The 27587-nt window shown below is 40.6% G+C and overlaps 1 protein-coding gene across 3 annotated transcripts in view; it reads right to left on the bottom strand.

Annotated features, from left to right (window-relative positions):
• Positions 1–7094: 7094 nt before the first annotated feature.
• Veph1 (ventricular zone expressed PH domain containing 1) overlaps positions 7095–27587 on the bottom strand; it is a 228165-nt gene continuing 207672 nt past the window's right edge. For 2 of the 3 annotated variants that reach the window (XM_052180394.1, XM_052180396.1), the window contains 2 exons: positions 11033–11169; positions 7095–7331 (listed from right to left, as the gene is read on the bottom strand). In XM_052180394.1, coding sequence (XP_052036354.1) covers positions 7095–7331; positions 11033–11169 — 374 coding nt within the window. The remainder of the gene's footprint in view (positions 7332–11032; positions 11170–27587) is intronic. The other variant, XM_052180395.1, reaches the window with a different exon arrangement.

Here is a 27587-nt window from a genome sequence, read left to right as displayed (position 1 = left end):
CTTTCCCCCTCCCTTTTTCTCTCCTTTTCTCTCCTCTCCTCTCACCTTTGCTTATGACAGCATCACAAATGGGTCTTTGGTTCCTATGGAAAGAAGTTGGATAGAAGGGGAGCCAGTTAGTGTATTTTGACATGACCAACCAAAGATTAAAAATTAGTATTAGGATAGAGCTGTCTCCTGAGAGGCTCTGCCAGTGCCTGACAAATACAGAGGTGGATGCTCACAGTCAACCACTGGACTGAGAGTGGAGTTCCCAATGGAGGAGCTAGAGAAAGGACCCAAGGAGCTGAAGGAACAACAATATGAACCAACCAGTACCCCCAGAGCTCCCAGGGACTAAACCACAAACCAAAGAGTACACATGGAGGGACCCAGGGCTCCAGCCGCATATGTAGCAGAGGATGGCCTTGTTGGACATCAATGAGAGGAGGGGCCCTTGGTCCCGTGGAGGTTTGATACCCCAGTGTAGAGGAATATGAGTGCAGGGAGGTGGAAGTGGGTTGGTTGGTGAGCAGGGGGAGGGGGGATGGGCTAGGGGGTTTTCGGATGGAAATGAGGAATGGGGATAACATTTGAAATGTAAATAAAGAAAATATCTAATAAACTGAAAAAAATAGTATTAGAAACTATTGAGCATTTATGATTTATTAAATAAAAGTTCTCAAGAAATAAGCAGATAAAGCTCTTGCATACACGTATTTTCATTTTAAGACTTTCTGCATGGAAAAAAATTCAAAATGAAGTAAAAATGAAAACAAATTGAATTTCTGTCCACAACTACAAATTTAATCATGCTTTTTAAGGTTTCAGCACATTTGGAAAAGTGGTTTCTTCTTCAATCTTGGGAAGGCCTGTCTGTGGCACGCCTGAGGCGACAGCTGAGGAAGTGACAGAGATTTTCCCTGGGTGACAAATGATTTTGATGCTCAGTGGTTTGGAGCCCAGGGGAGTTTACTCGCTTTTGAGATGCTGCATCGCGGAACGAAACCCGGAGGATCTGGTTCAGAGGCACCAAGAGCCAAACTCCAAATTAGAGGCATTTAGCTAATGCAATCACAAAGGCTCTGTCAAAAGTAGTAAAAATACTCTCCCGCTCTCACAGAGCTGATGGGTTCATGTTATTTTTAGTCTAAGTACTCAGTGGACAAAAATCATTGTCTGTTTTTTAAAAGAAAGATTTATTTTACTGTTTACGTATGTGTGTTTGTGCGCATGCGTGGGTGCCCATGGACGCCCGGCGAGGCTCTTAGATCTCCAGGAGAGGGAGTTACTGGTGGTTGTGAGGCCACCAATGTGGGTACTGGGAATTAAACTTCAGTCCTTGGAAAGACCAGAAAGTCTGGGTCTCTTGATCCCAGAACTGTTTATCCAGCCTTCTACCATTATTTTATTAAAACCTCTCGCTGTGAAAGATACGAGCGCCTTGTTGGAATTTTCTTTAACAACTGACACCAAACTGCCTAGCACTTTGTAACTGATTAATGCAGCTAGAGTTTTCCCCCTCTGGATCTTGAGAAGGAGCTGGTAGGGGCTGGAGAGACAAATCAGCAGTTTAAAACACTTGATGCTCTTTCAGAAGACCAGGGCTCAATTATCATCACCACCTATTATCACCACCGACATTGTGTCTCATCTGTAATCCCACTTCCAGGAGATCTGACACCCTTCTCTGACCTCTGTGGGGACCAGGCACACACATGGTGCATAACAGTGCAGACAAAATAATCACACATATAAAATAAAATATGAAGTACACCTTTAAAGAAAAAGAAAGGGCTGGTAAGTTTAAAAATATTACACAGATAATAATTTATAACTATAATTATTCTCTCCCTTTTCCTGCCCAACTTCATATGAAAAGAAGTCTTTCCAGTCCAAGATAATCACCCTTACATATACTCTGAGAATCTGTCTCAAAATTAAGTTTAAGGGCAAAGGCTGATCAATGAGAATTGATTGCAGTTAAATAGGAGCAAGCAGTTCTGGTGTGTACTGTTGGCTGGAAGAACGTATTTTAAATGCTTTTTTTTTTCTTATAAAATATTGAAAATGTTTGAATTGATGATATGCTTATATTGATTATACAGTGTAATATGTACCAAGGCATCACATCGTACTGTTAATATGCATGTTTTAAAAATATATTCATGTGTTAAAGTAAACTTAAGTTCAATAGTCTCTTGTAGATAGCAGAAAATTAAATTTAGCATTTGTCTTGCTTCTCAATTTGTTGTTTCTACATTTTCTATCTCAGGGGCTGTCACCACCACACACAGAGTCCTCGGCAAGTGCCTGGGAATGGCCACATCTGTTCTTTTCCAGTCCTGTCCTTCACTCCAGACAGTCACCAGTCCTCATCCATTTGAGTAATTCCTAATTTTACTAAGTCCCCTGCCTGATCGTTCATATTAGCCTCTTTCCCATTAGTGCAATAAAGTATCGGAATCTGGTTAACATTGTAAAGAAAAGCAGTGTCGTTAAATCACAGTGTGTTAGGTTCAAGGACATGGTGGTGGCGTGGGGTCCACTCTAAAGAGACATCAGAATGAAGACATCACGCTCAAGGCGAGACCACCTGGCCACACAGGAAGCCAGTGTGGTCCGGGAAAAGGCTTCCTTTTTAACAGTCCTCTCTCAAGAACTAACCCGGGTTCCTCTATGTCACTCTCTCGTAGGGCAGGCAGTTCCCTCCATGGCCAAATCTCTCCTCATCAGCTCACCAACTCACAATCTCTCTACTTGAGAACAGGCTTCCTATGTGAACTCTTGGAAACACACAAACCACATTCAGACAACGATTCCATTTCTCCCTGCTGTGTCTGCCACTACATCAGTTCAGGTCTTCATCTCAGAGGAGCCTTCCAGCTGGTTTGGTGTGGTTTTTGTTGTTTGTTTGTTTTTCTTTGCAGTTTTGGTTTGGGGATTGAACCTGGGACTTCATGTGCTCTGACTCTAGGCTACTGTGTCCTTTAGACTTTGCTACAGCTACGGATACACGGTCCCTTAATTGTACTACCACGAAGGTCGCTTTTCTAAATGTGAACCTGCTTACCACCTTGTAATGGCGCGAGAGTCATCTTAACTTGGCATTTCAGGAATGGGCTGTGTGCTTGTTTTCATTTGCAGGGCGGTTCCCCAGCCTGCTATTTTGTTCTTTGTCCATCCACACCATTACTATTAGTCCATTAAGCCTAGCTTATTCTATAGTGCCTCAAGGAAACAGTGACATGGTGCATTTAAATGTGTTTCCTCCTCTGTTTTCACAGGACTATATATATAACTTCATTAATGCACCAGACACAAGGCATTTGGGCTTTTGTTGTACGTGTCTGTCTCCTTCACTATACATTAACTTCTTGGAGAAAGAAATAGGTGTATTGTCTTGTTTTGTTTTCTTGATTTCATTTTGGAATCTCCAGGGTAGGTACGGTCCCTGTTGCTTAGCAGGTTCTCAGTAAACGGCTGCTCATATGGATTGCATGCGTGTGTGTGTGTGTGTGTGTGTGTGTGTGTGTGTGCTTGCATGTGTGCATGTGTGTATATGTATATATATGTGTATATAGGTGTCTGAGTGTGTGAGTTTTGTGTGTATGGTGCATGCATATGAGTGCATGAGTGTGTATGCATGGGGAGGTTAAGGCAGATACCGGGTTTCTTCCTCTGTGACTCTCTGCCTTTTTGCCTCATGACTGGGTCTTAACTAAGTAACCAAGTAACTACTTCTCTATTGCTGTGAATGAACACCAAGACCAAGGCAACTACGGAAGCAAGAGTTTATTGGAGGCTTACAGTTTCAGAGGAAAAATCTATTTCCATCATGGCAGAGAGCCTGGCAGGAGGCAGGCATGGTCCTGGAGCTGTAGTTGAGAGCACACATCATGAGGCATAACCATGTGGCTGAGGCGGGTGGTAGGGCGGCTAACTTGAAATGCCGTGGGCTTTTGAACCCTCAAAGCCCACCCACCAGTGACATACCTTCTCCAACAAGACCACACCTTTGAATCCTTCCCGAAAAATTCCATCAACTGGGGATCTAGTGGTCAAATATGTAAGTCTATGGGGGGGGGGGTCATTCTCATCCAAACTACCATGTGGGGTTTCTTACTGAGCCAGACATCTACTACCTCAGCTGGACTGACAGCCAAAGAGCTCTTGGGATCCACTTGTCTCCAACTTCCAGTGCAATCCCATGCTGGTATTTTCCTATGTGTCTTGCTAATTTGACCTCAGGAGCTTGTGTTTGTAGGCAAGCTTTCTCATGACTGAGACATTTCCCTGGCCCCTGGAGACAGAACTTGAAAAATTGTCTGCCACATTTAAGAAACTTGACTTTGTCTTTCCTTGCCTATATTTATTAAACTGTTTTCTGTCTTATGATGACATCACTTAAAAACAAAGTAAGAAACCATTCATCTATTCTGCTCTTTCACCTTAACCCCACCTTTAAAAAAATTAAAATACAGCAGTCGATTACTACAATACATTGAAAGTTAACTTTTACTGCAGTGCTCCAATGAAATTGTTCTTACCAGTGACATCAATTGCTTCCTAATTATGAAAGTCAAGCTCTATCTTCAGGATTTCAAATTGCTGACATCCTGAAAATCCTTCTTAATTTAGCTTTTGTAATATCATGTCTCCTGGGCTACATCATCTCTGAATACTGATCAGCTAATCTAACCTGCCTTTGTCTAAATATTGTTATCCCAAGGAGTCATTTTCAATTCTCCATTTCTTATGTAATTCAACCAATTCTGTATCTTTCACAATTACCTACATATGCAGTGGACCCAAAATTTGACCTCTTGAACTCTATTTCCAGCATGTAATAATTTCTGTGGCTCATAATATCCTCAAACTTTACATGTTAAAATTGAATTAAGTTTCTTTGCTCAAGTTTGACCCCTTTTACATTTCCTATGCCAGTGAATTAACAGTAGTGTCAGTGTGGTGACAACTTTTCCAGGCTTCTATTCTAAAATACATAATAAATCAATTTCTCAGAAAAAAGTTATCTTTGATATATTACCAGTGGGGTTTTATATGAATTAATCAGTGCATAGCAAATCACCACGTGGTTTGAATTTAGAGCAGGATACATTGTTACTTCCTAGTTTCTGTGGGAGCAGAAGTCCATCTTATGTGGGTCCTCTGAGCAGAGGACCTCATGGCTGCCAACAAGATGGTGGTGGGCTGGATCCTGAGAGGCTCGATATGGTTTCAGAGTCACATGGGTGTTGGCACAGGTCACTCATTGCCTTGAAGCTATAGCACAGTGGTGGCAGTATATTCAAGCTCACCAGGAAGGTCGTCCTTTTCTAAATAACTTAGCTGATAACCTGGCTATTCGGGATGTATCGGTTCACTAAAGAGATCTGAGGGACCTTAATTCATCTGTTAATTTTTAAATTTCTGTTGTAATGTAACACAATTGTAGGAGAGACTATCCTGTCACCTTTGCCATATTATGTAAGTTAGAAGCACGCTTCGGGTACTACCCTCCCCCACTCAGGGGTAGCACATTATTAAGGGGCATGGGTCACTGGACGTCACCTAAACTGCCTATGGCAGCTTAATTCAAAGTTATATAAGTGTAATAGGAGAAACCAATAAATGCTGATAATTTGGGCACTACAACGCTTAATACAGGGAAGAAAACACAGAATTTTAATTAAAAAAAATCTTCAGGTTTAAGGGAGGTGATGCATATTCACAAAGAAGAAAAGTTGTCTTTCTGTGCTCAGTCTCTGCACTCACTGCCTTGGACGGTAGGTAGAACCACGTGTCTAAGCATTAGAGTTCAATTTACACTCTAATAAGAGTCTAAATTTAATTATGTAACTGGAGTCAGAATCACTGTAACACGTGCTGCCACCTTCTGTGTTGAGAAGATAAATGTTTAAGTGTGGTAATTTAAATAATTAAACAATTTTAATGCCTCCCTAGGCTTGCACATTTCGATGCATGGCCCCGTTGGTAGTGCAGCTTCAGGAAGTCATGGAGCCCTTCGACAGGGAGCCTTGGTAGAGGAAGTACATCCAAGGAGGTGGGCGTTGTGGATTTATAACCACACCCTGCTTCCCACCCTCTCTGCTTCCTCTGTGTAAAGAAAGATCAGCCAGCGTCCTGTTCTACTGCCGTGATTTTTCTGCCTGGTGCCATGTATTCCCCGCCACAATGGGCTCCATCCGTCGGGGATCATAGACCACAATAAACCCTTTCTCTCTTAAGTTATTTTCATCAAGGCATTTTGTCAGGGCAACAGAAAGCTGACTAATATACTGAAGCTAACGGGTTTCTTGAGTGTACCTTAGTTCAACTTTTCCTAATGTTTTTTAAAACATTTTTTTTACTGTGATAGTTTTCCTTCAAGGTGGATCTTTCAGGCATCTGTTGTTTCAAATTTTCATCCATCCTTCCATTCATTCATTTATTCATTTCTTCTTTTTTTAAAAAGAAAATTCTGGGGGAATAAATGTGCCATGGTAGGCAGAGAACAAAGGGTAACTGCCAACCATTGGCTCCCCTTCCACCAGGTCAGTTACGGGGCTCGATCTCAAGCAATCTGCCTTGGCAGCAAGTGCCCTTTACCTGCTGAGCCTTCTGCTGATTTCATTCACTGTTTCCCTCCCCCCATACCCCCTGAGTCAGGCTTTCTCTGTGTAGCCCTGGCTGTCCTGGAACTCACTCTGTAGACCAGGCTGACCTCGAACTCAGAAATCTGCCTGCCTCTACTTCCCAAGTGCTGGGATTACAGGCGTGCGCCACCACTGCCCGGCTCATTCACTGTTTCCTTACAGTCATAAATCACATAGCTACAGAAGTTCTTTTATTTGTAACTTTCCCTTTCTGGCCCACGTGCTCCAATATGAATTCCGTGGCTTCTCTTTCTCACGTTCTTCAGGCAGAAATCTTGGAGTTAATACAAGAGCCGTGAGGGCGTGGGGTTTACTGAGAACCCTGCCATTTTAGGCTCTCCTTAGGGATAATGGTTTCTCTGGTATTTAGGGAAACCCAATAGCGCCATGGTGGGTCCTCTTTGTTGACGCTGGCCACGCCTATCTTACGTGGCCATAAGGGCGGGTGTGAGAATCCTACAGATATGTGGTTACTTCTCGGCTCTCCCTCTCCTTGGCCTGGGCCAGCGCCACGTTGATGCACTGCAGCCATTCCTCTGCATTCTTCTCATCCTTGGCTTTGAAAACATAGGTCTTATTGTCTGTGAAGATTTCAAACGCCCGAGGGAGAGAGCGGTCTCGACGTTTCTTGGCCACAGCTTTCACGCTCTGCACTTTGCTGAGTTCTATCGGGGAATCATCAGGGTCATCCTTCTGAAAGGAACGGAGAGGAAAAATCATGAGTCGGCTCCTGCTGCCGCCTATTGCACTGGCTCTTGGTATTTCCCAAGAGCGCCTGGTGCTTTCACACCCTATGTTTTGAGACCTCTCTGTTTTGGGTGCTAAGGCCCACAGAGTCGTTAGGATAAGGGAAGCCCCAAATTTGGCTTCTATTATAGTATCATAAGTCATCCCAAGATAGCCAGGTTGCTGAAAGTTATTATAAGTGAAATTGGAAAAAAAAAGTTTAATTCATGATTCTTTGATCTCCTGTCACCCTCTATTTATATTAGCACTATTAATAGAGCACAAGACAGCAGTGAAATCTAGAACACCCTCACCTCAAAATTTCAGCTAGTCGCAGGAACCTAGTGTTGGGCTTTCCTGTGGGGAACTTGTGAAAACCCAGTGTCTGAGTAGCTTTTGGGATCTCTGAACTAGAAGCATGCACTGTCTATAAGCATTACTTAATGATGTTACATTTGTGTTTTAGGAAACTAGAGGTTTATGGACTTCTGTGATACCAGAATCATCAGATTGGGCATTGGGCTAGCATGAATGGTTTTAGGACAATTAAAAATGTCTAAAAGTGGTGAACACATTTTGTCCACTAGAAATGTACCTGTGGCTGGGCATCTCGCCAATTGTTCGTTTCTGCCCCCGCTCTGACAGCCTCCACTCTGACAGTCATCTCCCCTGCTCTGCAATGGAAAAGCCCTGTTCTCACTCAGCACACACTTTCTACAGTGGATGGCCAGCTTGGAAAAGCCCCAGGAACACCACACCCGCTAGCCCCAGTTCAACATAGCAATGTTGGGGAAGTAATGTCATAACAAGACATTGTCACTTTTCTATATTAATTTTATTAATAGATAACACCCCCCCATGTGTGCGTATGTGTGTGTGTATGCAGAAGTCAGAGGTCAACACCAGATGCCTTCCTCTTAACCTTCTCCACATTAGTTTTTGAGACAGAGTCTCTCACTGGCCTAAGCTCATCATTTTGGAGACTGACTGATCAGCAAGCCTCTGAGACCCACGTTTCTCTAACGGCTTAGAGACAAGAGCCATTGTGTCTGACTTTCACATGGGTGCTAGGGTCTTTATGCTTAAGAGGCAAGCACTTGACCCACTAACCCATCTTTTTGGTCTAGCATTTCCATTTTAATGTTTAATTCTTACTAAATGTGGCATTATACTGAAATGCATTGGTGAATGATATAACTAAAAAAAAGAGAAATCAGTCAGAAAAACAAATACTTAGAGGTTGATGATCACAGAAGTTAAAACAATTGCATTTCAATTTATGTACATGGTTTTCTTATATTGAAAAATGATTGGGAGGACTGGAGCGATGCCGGCGGTTAAAGGCATGGACTGCTCTTGCTAAGGACCTGAGTTCAGTTCCCCACACCCACTCTGGGATGCTCACAGTCACTTGTAACTCAAGTTTTTCTGGCTTCCATGGGCATCTACCCATACACAGACACTCATAATTAAAAAACAAAGTAACTCTTAAAAATAACAGGGCAACTGAAACACATCACTAGGGGGAGATAGTAAGAACTCTGAGTTCAAGGGAAACAGAAGCAATGGAATTATCTCCACTAAAGATACTAATATATGCACTTTAAAAAAGATGCACGCTACTGAATTAATGTGTTATGGTATTTTATGTCATTCTAGTAATCATATTTAAAGAGATTTTTTAAATTAAATTTAAAAAGAGGGATTTTTTTTATTTTGAAATGTCAATACTTGTAGTGCAACATAAATTACAACTGTGTAAAACTCATGATAAATGTGTTGATGACATTTAAGATGTTATATAGATTTCCACACCCCCAAAAATTCTTTTAGGTGTTATATAGGACAAAAATTTGAGGACATCTCCACTATACACTCTATTTGCCTCATTTGGTGTATATTAAGAATTGTTGATAATAGATTGTGTTGAGGTTGGTCTATAGCACAGAAATTGATACACCATAACTGATGGATAAAAGAGAGTTCCTGTAATAATGTGAGGAAGGCTAATTAAGCAGAGAGAGGGGTGGCACTCTGCTGCCTAGCTGGCTTGTGTGGATTTGCACTACAGTCTGGGGTTGCCTTTCAGGCCAAGTTTTCACTGATCTCTTTAAAAGACAGCTATCAAGGATGTGGGTGGATTTCAGCAGGGTGGCCAGCCCTGATGGGTTAGTATGTCCTTGTGATCAAAGGTATTTTGTTATATATTGTTTTCCACTATTGAGACACATGTTCTGTCAGATTTCTATAATGCTAAACTGTTATTCCCTGATAAGGATGCCAAATAACTTATTCTTTAGAACTGAGATAAAAGTTTAAAATGTGAGTGAGAAGAACATAGACTACCATGTGAGTGCTTGTGAATAGTTTCATAGACTAGTTCTGTGTTTGTTCTAAGGGTCTGCAGAACATTGTATCTTTATATCTATTCCTGAGTTCTTGAGTAAATGTAGGAAATTCAGATGGTCATTTCAAACACTTAAAACTCCTTCAACATGGACGAGTCCAAAAAATATTTCTTTAAAATCCAATAGCTCTTTAAATTGAACGCGCCGTCACCCTTTCGTCACCCTTTCCCTTTGGAAAAGAGTTTAGCCAGAGAAAAGCCACTTCCATATGGCACAGACTGAGAAAGCTAGGTAGCTTCAAAGTATCACAAAAATACATTTTTAAAATAATTCATTTTGAGGGAGGTCTTATTAAAGAAATGCTTTCTCAGAATTCATCATAATTCAGATGAACTAATACTTTACTCTCACTGAGAAAAATATTTCAATAACATCTCTAGTGAGAAATCTAAAAACATGGTGCATTTTTCCAGAGAGAATTGTTAGTGTTTGACCCATCTGATTTATTAACAAGGCAATAGTTCAGTTTACATGGTGGTTAAAGTAATGGGTCAACTTGCCTGGGATAATTGGTCCCCAAACAGTCATTAAAACATGGTGTCTGAGTGTGCCTGTATGTTTCCAGAAGAGACCAACATTTGAGTGAATGTTAGAAATGATCCACCCTCACCACTGTGGGTGGCATCAATCCATCCACGCAGCACAGAACAAAATCACAGAGGAAGGACACTCTGTGTTACATTAAAGACCTTTTCAGAAAAAAGGATAATGGCATGTTCCAGGTAAACAGTCAGAACTCTGAGTCTGAGGTCAGCTAAGGTTACATATCTTCTCAATAATATCATGCCATCACCACCTCTACCACCACACACTGGTGCTTGGTGTGATGGGCACACACTAGAGCACTTGGGAGGCAGAGGCAAAATGATCACCATAAGTTCAAGGCCAGCCAATGCCATACAGTAAGGCCCTGTCTTTACACCCCCCCCCCCCACAGTGTCAGCGTCTTGAGGAACAGAAGCAGAAGACACAACTTCACTCTCACCCTCACCACTTGGGAAGTTTTCTTAATCTCTTAGAGATTCCAGTGTAGGCCCAAGTGGGATTCATGGTTTCCGAAGGAATTAGGAGCCTAGCCAGTCTGGTGCAGAGTCCTGTTGAATGGATTTTAGCTAGGCTTACTCATGAGGCACTCATATTTGAAAGCATGGGTGTGGGCCTCTGAGACTCCCAACTGTGTTTTTACAACTGTGTGATTTAGGATTGTGGTGGGTTTGGGAGGTAAACTATTCAAGTGTAAAAATGTGACAGAGAACTCACAGATTTCCCCTTGTGAAACAGAAGCTGGTTTCCGGCCAGTGTGAAATAACGCGTTTTCCACCTCTTAATGAGCTTCCACCTCACTTGTTTCTCTTTAAGTTTCCCTTCAATCAGAGGCTGGCCATCTTGATTTACAACTATGGAGGGAAACAGAATGAACACGCACTCATTTTCTCTTATTGATTTGGCATATGATCAGAAGTCATAGCTGTGAAATGAACCAGATCCTAGAGAGCACATCTCAGACATGGCCAGGGAGGGGCTGGACGGACCACTCATGGTGGAGAGTGCTTCCTGCGAGGAGCTGGGCTGGGCTCCCAACACCCCCCAGTGCCTCACGACCACCTGCAACTCCAGTTCCAGGAGTTCAAGGCTCTCTTCTGGCATCTGACAGCGTCTATAAGCTGAGTGCAGTGTCTGTGGAGGCTGGGGGAGGGAATCGAAAGCCCCTGAGGTAGGGAGTGGATCCTATGGAAGACCGTGGGTACACCTTCCTGCTGAGCCAATTCTTCTGCTCCTCTCGATGAGATTTTTTTCTTTTTTTTTCCCTTTCTTTTTTTTAGAATGACGTCATAATAAGAGAGTCTGGCCAGTGGTATTTAAATTCTGACAGACAGCTGCCTGTGCCTTGAGACCACTTCGTTTATAGTACTCAGTTCCTTAGATTAAACTGGAATGATCACATTTGAAATTTTAGCATAAAATATTTAATAATGCCATAAACATATTTTTCCTTGTTACTTTAGCCCATATCTAGGATATAAAACAAATTCTCATGCTTCATGTCACATGTACAGCTAACCATTAACCAAGCGTATTTAAGCTGGTTTTTTTTTCCCCAGCAAAAAACACCTCAGTGGTCTGAAGAACATTCCCCCAAGGCTGTCACACTGAACTGACATTTTATTTTCTATCCTACTCGGAGCCTTGCTTTCCATCATCCTCAGTACTTTAGTTTGCTTTCCTGTTGTGACAAACTCTCTGACTGAAAGCAGTTTGGAGAGGAAAGGGTTTATTTCATCTTACAGGTTGCAGTCCATCATCAAAGGAAGCCAGGACAGGAACTCTAGCCAGACCTTGAAGAAGAAACTACAAGGAGGACCACTGGTTACCAGGCTGTCAGCTATCTTTCTTGTATAGCCCAGGCCCACCCTTCTAGGGATTACCTGGTCCATGGTGGGCAGGGCCTCCAAAATCAATTCAGAAGCAAGAGAATATCCCACAGGTATGTCCACGGGCCAATCTAATGGAAGCAACTTCTCAATTGAGGTCCTCTCTTATCATACGTGCCAAGGTGACAACAGAGACAGCCATCACACCTAGCCATTTCTATTTCAACTCAAAAATATCCATCTTGAGAAACTTTGCTTAAATCCAGGACAGAACTGCCGTCATCTGTCTGTCCTTATGGTTCATGATGCTTGCTTTATATTTTCCATTGTCACTCACATAAGGTTATTGATGCTTGCCTGCCTAGGGACTTATCTCTCATTCCCCTGAGAGTTTTACCAGGGAGTGTCTTTGATTTGCTTCCTGCAAAAACACCTGATACCTCCTCACACAGTACCTGACGAGTAGTGAAGGAGCGTATAAATGCGTTCCATGGGTAGACTAACTAGACACTAGAGTACATACAGAATGATTGCACATTTTGTCACAGGACCAAGGTCCACTAGAGGTTGAGAAGCTGAACTGAAGAATTTCATTTCTCTCATGACTATGTAAGATTTGTTGTCAGATTTCTTTGAGAGCGTCTTAAGTGTTAGCGGGAAGTCCAATGGAAAACATCTATTTTTGTGGTATTCAATTGCAACCAATTTTCATAGAACCTTATAAACAATACAATTATTTTTCCATTGCTTTAGAATTTAAAAAATGGACCGTGCCTACTTGGCTATATGAACACACAATCTATCTTTGCTATCTTGACAAACCATGCCAAACATAAGATAATCAAATATGTGGTTTTTCATGATTAAAGTTCTGTGAAGGCTAGTTTGACATTCATTTCCCTTTGGTATAATGATTATCCAATTGAGTGCTCTAATAGCATGAAATAAAGGCTAAAAATAAAAATTATACCTCACATGTATTAGGTTGTAGTAAGGACTGTGATGAATTTAGAATAAGGAGCGGCTTTTGGTTGATGTGCCTATACTTTATCGGTTATTGGAGGCATGGTTGATCTGAGACCTTAGTGATAAGAGGCTGTCCTGTCTTCTCAGAAGATCCACTGTGCCTAGCACTCATGGCAGAAGAGAGGAGAAACAGGAACTCAAGTCACATAATCGACAATCAACATTAAAAAAGTTATTTGAATGTTTTGCTGTCCTTTTATTAGAAATCATCTAGATTGGAAAGTTACTGTAGTAATGCTCTTCATAAATTTGAATTCTCTACAAACATAATGGTTGCTTCTTTTGTGTTGTTCTACACCCAGCAGGGAAAACACCTAGACACTGGGTCGCCCAGTTCCCTGGGTAGGAAGAGAAGATCCAGGAAGGAAAGAGGCTAGAACGAAACCATCAACTCCCTCCCAATGAAAATGATTTAATACGAAGTCTTTAATAACTGCATTTTCCTTCTCATGTCTTTCAAGTAACATTTAAGCACATGCATCATTACAGTTTGGGTTTGCCACTGTATTTCTCCTTGAGGTAGAACCAAATGGTTTGCTTGAAGGACCTATTTGACAGAAGGTTCCTGCACTGGCAGCACTCCTCAGAGAGAGGAACCATTAGGCACACAGAGTGAATGAGGTATGACACCCACATTCCCAGAGAGGGAGGGGCAACCCAGAGTTATGGGTCTATCAGGAACCACGAGTTCCTTCAGAAATCTGCTGCTCCCCCAAGATCTCACCGTTGCCTCGTGAAAATTATCTGAGAGAAAGTCCACAGAAAGGATTTTAGGAAGGAAATGTTAGCAGAACATAAAAAATAGAAAGAACATATAAAAGCAGAATGGTAGAAACCAAAATTTAGGCATCAAAATCAGTGTCAGAGAATAGAGTAACAGCCAAGTAATCAAGAGAAAGAAGGGAGAAAGACGGGGGGAGAGGGCAGGAGGTGGGGAGTTGACTATTTTTCCAGAGGCTAACTCGTGTCTTGCAGACATTTTTATTTACAATTGTTCATAGCTTATGTATTATGTAACACATAATTTTAATGCTTTTTCACCCACAGAATTTCCCTATAAACAAGTATAATATAATAATACTGTGTCTTTATATCCAAAATGTTAAATTACTTTTTCTAAAGATTGTCGAATTCTATTGAAAACAAAGACATGGAATAATAGGATGAATAGAGCTCACAAAACACAAAGAATATTGAAGACTTTCCCACTTTCTAATTATCACACTACTTTGCCCAAAGCACACAATTTGGGTAGGGCAGTCCTTACCAATCTGGGTCTGTTCTTTTTCCTTTAATTACCAACCGGCTGAAATTACAGTAATACTTTGAAATTTTTATTGTACTTTAAAATCCCAAGTATTATCGTGCTTACCAACTTAAACATTTTTTTTTCAGAATGCAAATTCAAATACTTATATGTTATCACTAACTCCCTTTTATGCTCCAAGATGGAAAATAAAATAAGAAATAAACTCAGAAGGTTCTATTTACTCACATGAAGTTGTGAACAAGAGCGGCACAAACAGCAGTGGTCAGCAGCAGACGAGAGGCTCTCGAGCTGGAGGGATGAATGAGGCTGTCTATCAACCATTGTCTATCAACCATCCATCCAGCTCACGGGCGTCTGAGCACAGCGAACGTATGAGGCACGTTCCGTTAGAGGGGTTGTAGAACCTGTCTTCCAGGGATCTTCAGTTATGGTATAGGACCATTAAATTCTTAGAAACCTGCACTGCTCAACAGAGGTTGGTGATTCAGACAGAAAAGGGTAGCCAAGTGCTCTAGCATCCAAGAGGAAATCCTGCTCTTAGATGAGAAGCGATAAGAGGGGAGTTGGTGCTTGCTAAAGAAGGGGGCACGAATTTTCCAGAAAGTGCAGAAAGGTGTGTGTGTGTGTGTGTGTGTGTGTGTGTGAGAGAGAGAGAGAGAGAGAGAGAGAGAGAGAGAGAGAGAGAGAGAGTGTGTGCGTATGTGTGTGTGTGTGTGTGTGTGTGTGTGAGAGAGAGAGAGAGAGAGAGAGAGAGAGAGAGAGAGAGAGAGAGAGAGTGTGAACCATACAAAAGAACCTAAAGAGGGGTTGGAGAGGTGGCTCAGCTGTTAAAGCTCACAACCAAAAATATAAGAACTTAAAGAGGCTAAAGACTCAGTGATTCAGAAGCCAAGTTCCAAAGCATTTGCTTGGGAATAAAGTCCTGGGCTGAGGGCCGAGGGCCGAGGGCTGAGGGCCGAGGGCTGAGGGCTGAGGAAGTAAACCCAGTTCAAGACTTTGCCCCATTAAAAGTCTGCCAAGGGGCCTATGGCCGAGGAGGTGGCAGCAAGTACTGCAGGAAGCCTGGCAGGTCCCAGGGCAGAGCTGTTGTCTGTCCTGCAGCGCCCCAGCAGGAAGCAGAGTGCATATCCAGGAAGCTGGGCAACTGAGGGTAGTTCACAAAGCACTGTCGACCCAGGTGTGGGCAAGGGCAAGCAACACAGCCCTCTGAGGCTAGTGGCCATGCAGGCATAACCGCCCCTGTGAGAAAGTCAGTCTAACAAGGAAGGAGTGAACTCTTTGAATAGCTGATTGACTTATTCACAAAGATTGTCACCAGTGACTTGGCTGCCTTAGAAGCATCTCCCATGAGATGGTTCTAAGTGGTTGCTCTTCTCTCTCTCTCTCTCTCTCTCTCTCTCTCTCTCTCTCTCTCTCTCTCTCTCTCTCTCTCTCTCTCTCTCTCTCTCCTTCCTTCCTTCCTTCCTTCCTTCCTTCCTTCCTTCCTTCCTTCCTTCCTTCCTTCCTTCCTTCCTTCCTTCCTTCCTTCCTTCCTTCTTTCTTTCTTTCCTTCTTTCTTTCTACCTCAACCTTGACTTTGTAATATTTTGGAAAGAATGAGTAGACAGTAATGTCTGCAGAGCTGCTAATCCTCGGGCACACTGACTTCCATTCAGGATGAGGAGCTCTTTGTTTTGTGTGCTTTTCTTATCTTGAAATACATCACTGCATATAGACAGCCATACCTCACTGCATATAGACAGCCATACCTCACTGCATATAGACAGCCATACCTCACTGCATATAGACAGCCCTGCCTCACTGCATATAGACAGCCATGCCTCACTGCATATAGACAGCCCTGCCTCACTGCATATAGACAGCCATACCTCACTGCATATACACAGCCGTGTCTCACTGCATATAGACAGCCATGCCTCACTGCATATAGACAGCCCTGCCTCACTGTATATAGACAGCCACACCTCACTGCATCAAAACAACCACATCCCCTGTTATAGGCAGTCATACCTCACCACCTATTAAAAAACATATCTCGCTGCATATAAAGAGCAATATCTCACTGTATATTAACAAGCACATCTCACTGTATATGAACAACACATATTTGAGGCCATCATGAATTCCATTTGTGATATTTGAATTTTTAGATATTCTTCTCTGGTAGTCATAGGTAAATGACTTTAAAAGAAGGCATATCTTGGAGAAAATATATAATTCCCCCAAACTGAGTTTCAAAATAAGAATTTGAAAGTAAGAGCTGAGAACAAAGGTATACAATTGCCCTCGAAACAATGGCTTCTGGGAGCTGTGACTTCTCCGCAGTCCATAAGGAATTTCTTTGTATGTATTGAGCACCTCAAAGTTCCTTTTTGGTAGTGTGTGTGCAAGTTCTAACAAAGCCAGAGTGATTACAGGCTATGTGATCACAGAGGGATGGAAACACTAACTGTGAGCTCGTAGGAGCTGCAGACTGAGCGTGGCTTTTGAAATCACTAAGGATTTTCACAAATGCCATGTTTCTTATGTGCTTCAGACTATGTACTTCCTTATTGGGGGTGAATAAATAAGTAAATGCAAACACAAAATGGTCATCAGTGTTCCTATAAGATGCCATGGGGACCAAAGCAGGAATGCAGATCACGGTCTTATGAGGGGATTGCCACACAGCCAAACGGTCTCACTGCTCATTAGCTTCATAGTCACCAAAGTATAGGTCGTTTTCTAGATTTCTCTGACAAATTACTGAGTATCAACCTTCCAGGCTGTCAGAATTACACTTTGTAACACGTTTAGACTGTGTTCTGGGGTGACCTTCTTAAGAATCAGCTGCTAGTTTGTGAAAATACGCTTTCCAAAACACTGCCCCAATCCACTGTATCTAACTTTTGAGGGGTGGCGAGGGACTCTGGAATTTTAACGAGGTCTCCAGACTATGGAGAGCAACAATCTATATGCTCCGTGTCTCTAGAACTCCTGGGAAGTTTTGAGTTTTGTCATGATGGTTGAGAGTAATTGGCCAAATAGCAAACAAAAAAGTAAAGCAAAAAAAAAAAAAAATAGCAGGAGAAAAATGGTTATGACTTTTCTACAGAATAAAAGACTAGGAGAACAGCATGATCATATACACATGTTGTTGGGTTTATTCATTAAAATTACTAAGTGCTTAGAATCAATATTTGTGGAATTTGGTTTATATTACTAATGAAACAAAATTCATATTTTGTGTGTGTTTGTGTGTATAGCATGTATATGTGTAGGTGTCTATATGCGCATGTGTGTATAGAGGTCAGAGGACAATCTTGGGCTTTATTTCACAAGATGTCTCGGGCTCACCGGCCTAGAGCCTTGCCTAGTAGGCTAGACCAGCTGGCTAGCGAGCCTCCAGCCTGCCTGGTTCTTTCTCTGCCTCTCATCTGGCATTGCTGAGGTAATCAATACATACCACTTGGTTTAACCTTTCTGTTCATTCTGGGGATCTGAACCCAGACCCTTACACTGCGAGGCAAGTGCTTTTCATACTGAGCCGTCTCCCCAGTCTGGTGAATAAACAGCCCATTTAGCAATTCCGAGTGCAATGTGTTCTTTTACTAGAGACTCATAACAGAGAAGGGACCAATAAGAAAAGAAATGGAGATAATTGTTTAATCTTTGAATTAAACTTTTAACAAGAAAAAGTTTCATACACATATCCCATCTAGATCCCACTTGGCCTCATTAATGTGCTCTTATGATATTATTGGCAACTTCTTGTAACTATAATTTGTGAACTATCGCAGACTCGTCATGCTGAGATCTGAGCATGGAGACAACCCGCAGAGAAGGAAGATGACCTGGAGCTGATACATTATTCTAGGAAAGGACTGACCAAACTGTATGATAGCAAAATCTACACATTTTCTGGCCTTTACAGCTATCTATCTATCTATCTATCTATCTATCTATCTATCTATCTATCTATCTATCTATCTATCATCTATCTATCTATCTATCTATCTTTCATCTATCTATCTATCTATCTATCTATCTATCTATCTATCTATCTATCATCTATCTATCTATCTATCTATCTATCATCTATCTATCTATCTATCTATCTATCTATCTATCTATCTATCTATCTATCCATCCATCTACCTATCTATCTACAAATTGTAAAGCTGCCACAGGCATGGTAGAAAGAAATTTGATTTTTTTTTATCTCCCTAGTTGGTCAAACTGTAAATAAATGCATTTTCATTTACTAATTTCTGCTTCCTAATTTGCTTGGGAATACAGAAAAACAGAGAAGGAAGGCCATGGACATACATATCTGCTAATCATTTTGACTCAGCCATCTGTGAAGAAAATGTATGGCCAACCCATCTCTAAATATAAAACACTGAGGAGAGCCCAGTTGCCAGGACCGACCCTGCTTCCCCTACCTTAGGTAGTGGTTTCCTATAAACAGGTATTGGTAAATTGGAAATGGAAAAGGCTTTTGCTTTTGGTCTTCTTTCTGAAGATTATTACACAGTCGCTTGGTGTTATGATTTGGAAGGTTTTGGGTAAACACCCATGCTTGAGACTTTGCTCTTGGACAATTTGTAAGAAGAATTTGGAGTAAAACCAGGCACATTTGATGTGCTCATCATGCTGAAGGTCCAACCGAGCCATTTGCTGATGTGCTGCTCAGTTGTTTGACAGGACCCTTCCAGTTTTGTTTGGCAGAGTGTCCACTTTGCCTGCAGTTCTAGCCAGGTTTGGCATTAGTGAACCACAAGGCTTGTCTGACTCAGGCTGGCCTTTGGTGAGGCACTCGTTTTTGTCTAGGTGTACCTATCTGTATAGTTGGATTTGGTACTTGTGTGTTTCCATTTAATCTTTGTCTTGACCTTTGAGACATGACTATCATTTAGCTTCTATCACTTCGCAGTGCCATTTGATTCGAAGGAAGTTATTTCAAGTGTCTGAAACTTGAATCTCTCTCTCTCTCTGTCTCTCTCTCTCTCTCTCTCTGTCTCTCTCTCTCCATCCATCCACCCATTCACCCATTTATCTATATATATTTGGAGTTCTGTTGTTATGATATGAAGATGAGAGGACTAAAATTCTCAGTAAAGTTGTCTGCATTTGAATAAACATTTTAAATCTCTGTTGTAATTGATATAAACATGAGAAATGCTAAATCTATGCTATCCTGGTGGCTTTAGGAAGAATTCTGGATGACTTCCTAAAGTCTTTTATGGTTCTTTTATGATAATTTGTTTGGAATGCACATATGAGTTTATATAAGTACTAGTTAACTGACAAATATTTAGAAAGCTACCAATGAGACTGTGGAATAAATTTGTATACGAACTAAAATTCTAAGGACGTTTATAATTAAGTAATTAAGCGTTATTTAGGGTATAATATTAGAATTCTTAGATTCAGCAGGTCTGTTTTTATTTGATGTTTCTTCTCTTTATTTCAAGTCCAAGTTTTAAAAAAGAAAAACTTTAGCACATCTATGGTTTCTGGCTTCTGAGACACCATAATCCCAGCTAGCTAAAGACTAAACAGTCAGAGTGAGTGAAAGAGCTTTCTGTAGTCATGTGAGGCTTGAAAAGAGAAATCTTCCAGGGAAAATTTATGTACAAGTAAGGTGGTTATAACTGAAGAATTCGTTATATCATTTTTTAGTTCCTTGCATTCAAAGAAACAAGACTGTCTTAGCATATTGATCCAGGTTTAGTATAGCCTATAAAGGGGCTAACTTTAAAAAAAGACAAAAATCAAAGATTTAATACAGAATTTTATTAGTTTTTTTTTTTTTAGCAGAGCCAGGCTCATTTAAATTTCTCTCTGAGTTGAAATAGTTTCAGTGGTCATATTATAGTTCTAGCTAAATAGGTATGTACTTGCTGTACAGTTGCACTTGTGTACCAGATGGTTCTGATTTGATACTGCTTTCAAAGACTTGTGGAAGATCTTAAATTAAAAGTGCCTGTATAACTATGATGCTACTTTCTTTATCTGTATTTGTGATCCCCCTGGTATACAACTCCTGGTATACAACTTCTAGAATGTAAAGCATATAAATGCTTACCAAGCTGGTATCATCAAAACAAAGATGATCAATAATGGTAATTTTTAATATGTATGGTTCCTATTATTATGACTGTTATTTTGGGGGCACAAACAACTAAACACAGTCAAACACATTCAATTCTAAGCAGAACCAATTTAACAGGCTTTAACATTGGTCTTGCAGAGTCTCCTCATGTAATCAATGCTGTAGCCAATGGGGCAATGAGACAGTTTATACATTCCTAGCCCTTTTGGATTTTGTTATTGTAATTTCCTTTTCAAACTTTACAGCTTATCTCTTCATTTTCTATTGTAGAAGAAGAACTCATAGATTTCAATGATAAAGTTAGTGTTTTTAATAGTCATATCAGCAGGCAGAGGTTAAACCTGGCCTCTAGACAGAAGGGCAAGGGGAGGCTTCTATACACCAGCTGTGGAATATCAGGCAGAACATAGACACAGAGATAAAGATCTCCAAAAGTGTGGAAAGGACAGGGGAACTTCCCCACCTGAAATGCAAATTATTTAAGAATTTGAGAGTAGATTCCAGGTAAACTGAGCCTGAGAGTCCTCGTTTCTAGATGTCTGTTGCTTAAATTTGGTCTTTGACTCTGGCCTCTATCTGCCTCCTCCTTCCCAGTGTGGGGCCAGATCAGATAATCAGGGAAAGAATCTCATCAGACAGTTAGGCAGCAATGTCTTAAAAATATACTGGGAAAAGCAAAGAACTGTAATTGAAATGATGTAAGGTCCAAGGCAAATACAGTCTGAACTAAGAGACACCAAAAAGGATGAGTCATTGTGCCAGTCCTAAAGCCAAGAGGCTATGAAGAAAGGGTCTTAGGCAATGCTTCTAGACTAGCCTGACTCCTACATACATTTATTTCTGATATCTCTTCCAAGAACGGACACATTCCAGAAGATTCCAATTCAGCACAACAGTGCATGGCATAACATCCCAAATCCTTCAAAACTGAAGAATGTTAAAGAGGAAAGGTTGACAGTAAACATTACAGAAATACAGCAGACCCTCCATGCTAAGAGCTGGGCAGCAGAAGGCAGCTGGCTAAGGTGGGACGCAATCCGGGTGAAGTTAAACTGTCTCACAACAAAGTCTAAACGGTTCTGGCTTTTGTCTCATGGGTTTCTATAAACTGTAAGTTCAGCATAGCAGAGTGAGCTCAGATTCTTTCTCCAGTTCAGCTAAATTTTAAATCAGTGACTTTTCCTTTCTCACTTTCAGTTTTTAACTGCTTTTGGAAGAGCTGGTGAGGTGTGGACCTGAACACTCAGAACAACTGGGATGATAGTTTTAAACATTGACTACTTTCTCATACTGCCAGGGTATGGTAGAGTTGGCCTAGTGTGGGAATATATGGATGTGGCACAGTTGTGCAAAGTTTGCGGTAGAAAGAGTCAACCTGTGGAGTGTGTTCTAACCACACTCCTGTCTGCATATGTATGGTATTCTGGACTTCAAGACATTGCCCATAATGTTTTCATGTGATTAAAAGGGAAAAAAACTCAAAAAATTTCATCTGCTACAGTTCAACACTTGACATCAAACTTTTGGGCAATAAGCCAAAGTTTAATATCTCTGTGTTAGAAGCATTGGCTATAGCATACGTACCATCATATGCTGTATGTTTTATGTATTTATACAGGCAAGCATATGTGTATTAGGATATTTATAAACACCCATATATTTTCAATACACACATATAAAAACCTCACACATCCTGTTAAATAAAATGATGTTTTTATAGTAGTGCTAAAAAGAACTTGTTTATGAAAAAAATGTTTATATAAAGTGATATGCAACATAAAACATATGCTGCAAATGTCTTCACATGAATTTTTACTTTTTTTTCTAAAATGGATATTTGTGCTTTGTTACTATTGACCAGAGAAAAATGTCACTACTGAAATTATTCTAAGATACAAGATTTGGTGGTTGTGTAACAAATATATCCAAATTGAAGCATCTCATGGGAGGATGGGGTAGGTTCATGAGATTCAGGAAGTAAGCAACTCACAAATTTCAAGAAGTTCCTGAAACAAATAAGATTCACAAGGCCTCTTACCTTAGGTTATGCAAACACTAAACATATACCTAGGGTGGAGACTCTCCAACCACCTGCACCATTGGCAGGAGACTCTGATCTGTCCAACTGCCTACAGAGAACTTGGAGATGCAGCTGTCATGAGTCCTCATTTAGATTGGGTGGGCTTTTAGTGATGCACCTGCCTTTGTGTCATCCATGATCCATGCTGTAAGCAACCTTTTGCCTAGGCTCCTATAAATTTGTAAACTTAAAAAAAAAACTTACCCATTTGTGTTCCTTCTTTTAAGAACTCTGTTTAGTTACACAGACCCAGATAGCTCCATAGGCTCCTTTTTAATTGTGTTGTTTGTTTTCTTAGTATTTTATTTTTTGAGTTCTCTATATATTCTAGATGCAAATCCTCTATCAGATGTGTAGTCGGCAAAGACATTTTCCCCATTCTGTAGCTTGCCTCTAAGGAAATAACAGTCTCCTTTGCAGCACACATTCTTTTTTTTTATTAGATATTTTCTTTATTTACATTTCAAATGTTATCCCCTTTCCTGGTTTCCCCTTTGAAACCCTCCTATTCTATTCCCCCTCCCCCTGCTCACCAACCCACCCACTCCTGCTTCCTTGTCCAGGCATTCCCCTCACTGGGGCATCGAGCCTTCTCAGGACCAAGGGCCTCTCCTCCTTTTGATGTCCAACAAGGCCATCCTCTATTACATATGCAACTGAAGTCATGGGTTCCTCCATGTGTACTCTTTGGTTGGTGGTTTAGTCCCTGGAAGCTCTTCAGGTACTGGTTGGTTCATATTGTTGTTCCTCTTATGGGGCTGAAAGCTCCTTCAGCTCCTTGGGTCCTTTCTCTACCTCCTCCATTGGGGACCTTATGCTCAGTCCAATGGTTGGCTGAGAGTATTCAACTCCGTATTTGTTGGGTACTGGTAGAGCCTCTCAGGAGACAGCTATATCAGACTCCTGTCAGCAAGCCCTTGCTGGCATCCACAATAGTGTCTGTGTTTGGTGACTTTATATGGGATGGATCCCCAGGTGGGGCAATCTCTGGATTGTCTTTCCTTCAGTCTTTGCTCCACACTTTGTCTCTCTCCTCCCATGGGCATTTTGTTTCCCCTTCTTAGAAGGACCAAAGTACCCATACTTTGGTCTTCCTTCTTCTTGAGCTTTGTTTGGTCTGTGAATTGTATCTTGGGTATTCCAAGCTTCTGAGCTAACATCCACGTATCAGTGAGTGCATACCATGTGTGTTCTTTTGTGATTGGGTTACCTCACTCAGGATGATATTTTCTAGTTCCATCCATTTGCCTAAGAATTTCATGAATTCATTGTTTTTAATAGCTGAGTAGTATTCCATTGTATAAATGTACCACACTTTCTGTATCTCTGTTGAGGGACATCTGGCTTCTGGCTATTATAAATAAGGCTACTATGAACCTAGTGGAGCATGTGTCCTTACTACATGTTGGAGCATCTTCTGGGTATACCCAGGAGTGGTATAGCTGGGTCCTCAGGTAGTACCATGTCCAATTTTCTGAGGATCTGCCAAACTGATTTCCAGAGTGGTCGTATCAGCTTGCAATCCCACCAGAAGTGGAGGAGTGTTCCTCTCTCTCCACATCCTCACCAGCATCTGCTGTCACCTGAGTTTTTGATCTTAACCTTTCTGACTGGCATGAGGTGGAATCTCAGGGTTGTTTTGATTTGCATTTCCCTGATGACTAAGATGTTGAACATTTCTTTAGGTGCTTCTCAGCCATCCAATATTCATTTGACAAAATTAAGCATCCCTTCATGTTAAAGGTCTTGGAAAGATCAGAAATTCAAGGCCCATACCTAAACATACAGTAAAAGAAATATACAGCAAACAAGTAGCCAAAATTAAACTAAATGGAGAGAAACTTGAAGTAATCCTACTAAAATCAGGCCCTAGACAAGACTGCCCTCTCTCTCCCTATCTATTCAATATTGTACTTGAAGTTCTAGCTAGGGCAATTAGACAACAAAAGGAGGTCGAAGGGATACAAATTGGAAAGGAAGAAGTCAAAATATCACTATTTGCAGATGATATGATAGTATACTTAAGTGACCCCAAAAGCTCCACCAGAGAACTCCTACAGATGATAAACAACTTTAGCAAAGTGGCTAGATATAAAATTAACTCAAACAAATCAATAGCCTTCCTATACTCAAAAGATAAGCAGGCTGAGCAAGAAATTAGGGAAATGACACCCTTCACAATAGTCACAAATATTACAAAGTATCTTGGTGTGACTCTAACAAAACAAGTGAAAGATCTGTATGACAAGAACTTCAAGTCTCTTAAGAAAGAAATTGAAGAAGATCTCAGAAGATGGAAAGATCTCCCATGCTCATAGATTGGCAGGATTAATATAGTAAAAATGGCCATCTTGCCAAAAGCAATCTGGAGATTCAATGCAATCCCCATCAAAATTCCAATTCAAATTTTCAAAGAGCAAGTCTCAAATTCATCTAGAATAACAACAACAAAAACCCAGGATAGCTAAAACTATTCTCAACAATAAAAGAACTTCTGGGAGAATCAGCATCCCAGAACTCAAGCTGTACTATAGAGCAATAGTGATAACTACATGGTACTGGTACAGTGACAGGCAGGTAGATCACTGGAATAGAACTGAAGATCCAGAAATAAACCCACATACCTACTGCCACTTGATCTTTGACAAAGGAGCTAAAACCATGGAAAAAAGTGGAAAAAAAGATAGCCTTTTCAACAAATGGTGCTGGTTCAACTGGTGGTCAGCATGCAGAAGAATGCAAATGGATCCATTCTTTTTTTTTTTATTTGATATATTTTTTATTTACATTTCAAATGATTTCCCCTTTTCTGGCTTCCCACTCCCCGATAGTCCCATAAGCCCTCTTCCCTCCCCTTGTTCCCCCATCCACCCCTTCCCACTTCCCTGTTCTGATATTCCCCTATACTGCTACACTGAGTCTTTCCATAACCAGGGGCCACTCCTCTGTTCTTCTTGGACATCATTTGATGTGTGGATTATGTTTTGGGTATTCCAATTTTCTAGGCTAATATCCACTTATTAGTGAGTGCATAAAACGGATCCATTCTTATTTCCTTGTACAAAGCTTAAGTCCAAGTGGATCAAGGACTTCCACATAAAACCAGATACACTGAAACTAATAGAAAAGAAAGTGAGGAAGAACCCCGAGCGAATGGGCAAAGGGGAAAATTTCCTGAACAGAATACCAATAGCTTAGGCTCTAAGATCAAGAATTCACAAATGGGATTTCATAAAATTACAGAGCTTCTGTAAAGCAAAGGACACTGTCAATAGGGCAAAACAGCAACTAACAAATTGGGAAAGATCTTTTCCAACCCTGCACACGATAGAGGGCTAATATTCAATATATAAAAAGAACTCAAGAAGTTAGATGCCAGAGAACCAAATAACCCTATTAAAAATGGGTTACAGAGTTAAACAAAGAATTCTCATCTGAAGAATGAAGTATCAACTCTTGATATGAAGTCCTGCTTCTTGCTTGTGGGTTCTAGTTCCTGGGCAATCAGGGTCCTATTCAGAAGGTTCTTATTTGAGCCTGCATCCTGAAGTGTATTCCCTAGTCTTTCTTCTAGAAGTTTCAGAGTTACAGGTATAACACTGAAATTCTTAGAACTGATTTGTGTTCAAGATGAGGAAGGAAGATCAAATTTCATTCCTTTACTATATAGATAGCCAGTTTTCCCAATAGCATGCTGGCTTTTCTCCAGTGTATTTTTGTGTCCTTGTCAAAAATCAGAAGGCTGTAGGGGTGTTGAATTATACCTGGGTTCTTTTCTCTTTTTTTTTTAATTGAAAAAGGAAGTAAAAACATTTTATGATAAAATTGAAGACTTACATGAAAATATTTCTGACAAAATTGAAAAAAATATAAAGAAAAAACACGTTAAAATTGACTATTTCATGGAAAATTATACAGGCATAAAATATTTCTAAGTTGATTGAAAGTGGAATTATAAACATTTTCTGATAAAATTGAAGATTTACGTGGAAAATATTTGTTTTTTTTGTTTGTTTGTTTTTTTGGTTTTTTGGATTTGTTTTTTTTCGAGACAGGGTCCCTCTTTATAGCCCTGGCTGTCCGGGAATTCATTCTGTAGACCAGGCTGGCCTCAAACTCAGAAATCTGCCTGCCTCTGCCATCCCAGAGTGCTAGGATTATAGGCATGTGCCACCACTGCTTGGCTGGAAAATATTTCTGATAAAACTGAAGAAATATCTAGAAAAACAGGTTGAAATTGAAGATTATCATGGAAAATAATACAGATAAAATGGTAGACATAAAACATTATTAAATTAATTGGAAGAAAAATTATAAACATTTTTTGATAAAATTGAAGATTTACATGAAAAATACTTCTGTTAGTCTATGCCTTTTTATTGGGGAGTTGAGTTTATTGATGTTAAGAGATATTAAGGAATAGTGATTGTTGCTTCCTGTTATTTTTGGTGTTATTTTTATGTTTGTGTGGTTACTTTCTTTTGGGTTTGTTGGAAGATTACTCTCTTGCTTTTTCTAGGGTGTAGTTTCCCTCCTTGTGTTGGCATTTTCCATCTATTATCCTTTGTAGGGCTGGATTTGTGGAAAGATATTGTGTAAATTTGGCTTTTATCATGGAATATCTTGGTTTCTTCATTTATGGTGGTCGAGAGTTTTGCTGGGTATAGTAGTCTGAGATGGCATTTGTGTTCTCTTAGGGTCTGCATGAGATCTGCCCAGGATCTTCTAGCTTTCACGACTCTGGTGAGAAGTCTGGTGTAATTCTGATAGGGCTGCCTTTATAAGTTACTTGCCCTTTTCCCCTTACTGCTTTTAATATTCTTTCTTTGTTTAGCGCATTTGGTGTTTTGATTATTATGTGCTGGGAGGACTTTTTGGTCTGGTCCAGTCTGTTTGGAGTTCTGTAGGCGTCTTGTATGTTCATGGGCATCTCTTTTTTTAGGTTAGGGAAGTTTTCTTCTACAATTTTG

This window comes from Apodemus sylvaticus, chromosome 4 (assembly GCF_947179515.1).
Source record: "Apodemus sylvaticus chromosome 4, mApoSyl1.1, whole genome shotgun sequence".
In the NCBI taxonomy this organism is placed as follows: domain Eukaryota; kingdom Metazoa; phylum Chordata; class Mammalia; order Rodentia; family Muridae; genus Apodemus; species Apodemus sylvaticus.
The sequence above is the reverse complement of the archived record's forward strand: the minus strand, read 5'-3'. Positions and strand labels throughout refer to the sequence as shown.